Source organism: Ischnura elegans, chromosome 1 (genome assembly GCF_921293095.1).
Source record: "Ischnura elegans chromosome 1, ioIscEleg1.1, whole genome shotgun sequence".
NCBI classification, from domain to species: domain Eukaryota; kingdom Metazoa; phylum Arthropoda; class Insecta; order Odonata; family Coenagrionidae; genus Ischnura; species Ischnura elegans.
In genome coordinates this window covers 141,773,729-141,776,243 of record NC_060246.1, presented here as the reverse complement: position 1 = coordinate 141,776,243, position 2,515 = coordinate 141,773,729, and the positions used below count along the sequence as shown (strand labels likewise).

Sequence of the window (2,515 nt, the reverse complement as noted above, 5' to 3'; positions counted from 1 at the left end):
AAAGGAAGGGGGCGACGCCTCCTTGAAAATATTCTCACTCTCAAGAGGAATGAAGAGGAGTTCTCACGCCGATTTCGAGTCACCCCCATCCGTTATGCCGTCAAAAGAAAACCCTCAGAGGAGCTGTTACTCCCTTTTCAAACAACCGCTCCACTATGTTGTCAAAAGTAAACCTCCTCGCCTATTCCACAGGTGATTTTTTTATTAATGCACTCGCCAGTGTAAGTTAAAACCCTCTTAGCGACTAGTGGTCGGAGATGGAATAGATTGGTTTTCGTTGATTTTCCACAAGATTTTTTTTTCCACCCCGCCGAACATTCCATTTTTGGGACACCGTCATAGTTTTTTTTTCCATTTTCTTGCGTGGACCCATGAAAGCTCGACTTTAGACGCGGAACCTATGTCGGTCTCTACAACGCATGTGAATATCCATTAACAGGTCTGTCAACCGTTTTTTGAGCGTGATTTTGAAAAATACCTGAAAAGGACCAATGACGAGCGCCGTTTCCACCCCCTCCTCTCCCTACCACAAACTCCTGATCAGTTCTTAAAGTTCCACCCTCGTCATTCAGCGCTACCCACGGTCACGGAAGCATCTCACTCTTCGCTAGCACCGAGCACCGTAGAAACTATTTACCATGGGTTACGTTGGATCGCCGAAGTACACCAACGAGGATATCGAACACGAGGTAAGCACCATGTCCTATCCTCTCCACACATTCAACGACTTAGATAACGATTGCTATTCAAATCATTTGGTAATAATATCTCTATTTCAGATTAGGATCGCCCGACAGCTTTCGTGGAGTTCGGAGTTCGACAGCTCAGATGAAATCGAGCACGAGGTAAGCCTAGACACTCCTCCCGATCGGGGGTACTCTATCGCGCTCTTATTTTCTCTGAAAATATATCCACCGTTATATTTTATTATTTATATAAATGGGGGTTATTACATTTATTTCAGCTGAACATAGTCAACGATATGTCGTGGGAGTCCGATTACTCGGATTTTGAGGAGTCGCCATCTGGAGAGAGAGATAGTTTTCACTGCTCCACACCGGTAGCGGCGGACCGCGATTTCCCTGATGGATTCTGGTCCCCCGCGCATCTGACACCCGACGTAGGAGAGCTGAACAGCACGGCGAACACCATAATCGTCGACGAGCCTGCTGGCGGGTGGGAATGCCAGCAGATCGAGGTGTCGGAGCCGAGACTTGGAAATTACTCGGACCTACTCCTCAGCTGCGATGTAGCCCCCACTACTTCGCAGACTCAGTGTACCTGCGTGGCGTGCACCGAGTGCATAGAGGCCATAATGGCCGAAGTGGCTGATAGATACCCTCAAATTTCAGCCGATAACCAAGCCCACGCCTTCACAGTAGAGAGTGTTAGCATCAACCGTAGTTGCGCGTGCACTCTTTGCGACAGATGTAGCGCCGAAATTTTCACAGATATAATAGCTATGTGGAATTAGCCGATCTGTAAATTAAGGAAATAAAGCACTGTTGACAGAACTCTCTGCTTTCTGTGTCTTGTTTGTTTATCCTCCGTCATACCCAACCCCACATCCAACCTTCGACATTTTCCCATACTCCTCCAACGGGAAAATAACGGCCGCTTGCCTAATAGCACCTGCAAACGCGTGAGGGGCTTCCCGTCCCACAAAATTATGACGCCAAGGAGTCTGGACCCTGAGAGGTGACATGCCAACGTATGGGTAAGGCCCGGGTGGTGCCTGAAAAACGCGGTAAGTTACAGGGAGGATAACAAATTCCTCCCAACCACCCCCCGGCTCCAAAACCACTTAAAACAACCTCTCGGTTCCATAGAACAAGGGGAGGCGGGGGCCCTAGGACAACAAACTTTGGCCACTTAGCACAGGTGAGGTATAGGCTATGGCGACAAACAGTCTCAACCCCTCCCCCTTCTCCTCACCCCCCTCGTTTTCAAACGACGTAAGGACCTCCTTGTCTCCCCCCACTCCTTCCCCCCACCCCCCGACGGAGCGGTCAATGACCCCGCCCCCACCTCCTCGTACCAAAGACCCAATGACGTAGAGGTCAATGAACTTCCCATCCCACTCATGTTCCCAAGTGCCAGGTATACTACTGTCGTTTACCTTTCCATCACATTATTTTACATATTTCTGTGTTCAATACATTACCCTCTCGTTCATGTTATGTTGGAAGCCTTAGTGCTGAAAATGATGGAAGCGGACTCAGAAAATTGATATTTCATTCTCAACAGCTACCCTCAATCTTCCTCATTTTGTCCTCGCGCTTTTATCGCGATGAGCCACTGTATCACGATATATCATCCATGACAAGTAGTGGGTCCTACGCGTCATTAATGATTTGCTGAAATGTAGGAAGTAGGAGCTTGGTTCGCATTACACTCCCGATTTCCGACACGTGGCGTTCGAAATTCAATTAGGATATGTAGAATTGACGCTCTTGTGAAATGGATGTTGATTGATGATCGATAAATGAAGGAATGATGGAGGCATGATGAGGAA

General features: G+C 48.0%; 1 protein-coding gene across 1 annotated transcript; it reads left to right on the top strand.

The window, feature by feature from the left end:
* Positions 1 to 565: 565 nt before the first annotated feature.
* Positions 566 to 1,494, top strand: LOC124153639. Its single transcript, XM_046526937.1, has 3 exons — positions 566 to 689; positions 780 to 845; positions 965 to 1,494. The coding sequence occupies exons 1-3, from the start codon at positions 639 to 641 to the stop codon at positions 1,472 to 1,474; spliced, it is 627 nt and encodes a 208-aa protein (XP_046382893.1). The 5' UTR covers positions 566 to 638; the 3' UTR covers positions 1,475 to 1,494.
* Positions 1,495 to 2,515: the final 1,021 nt, after the last annotated feature.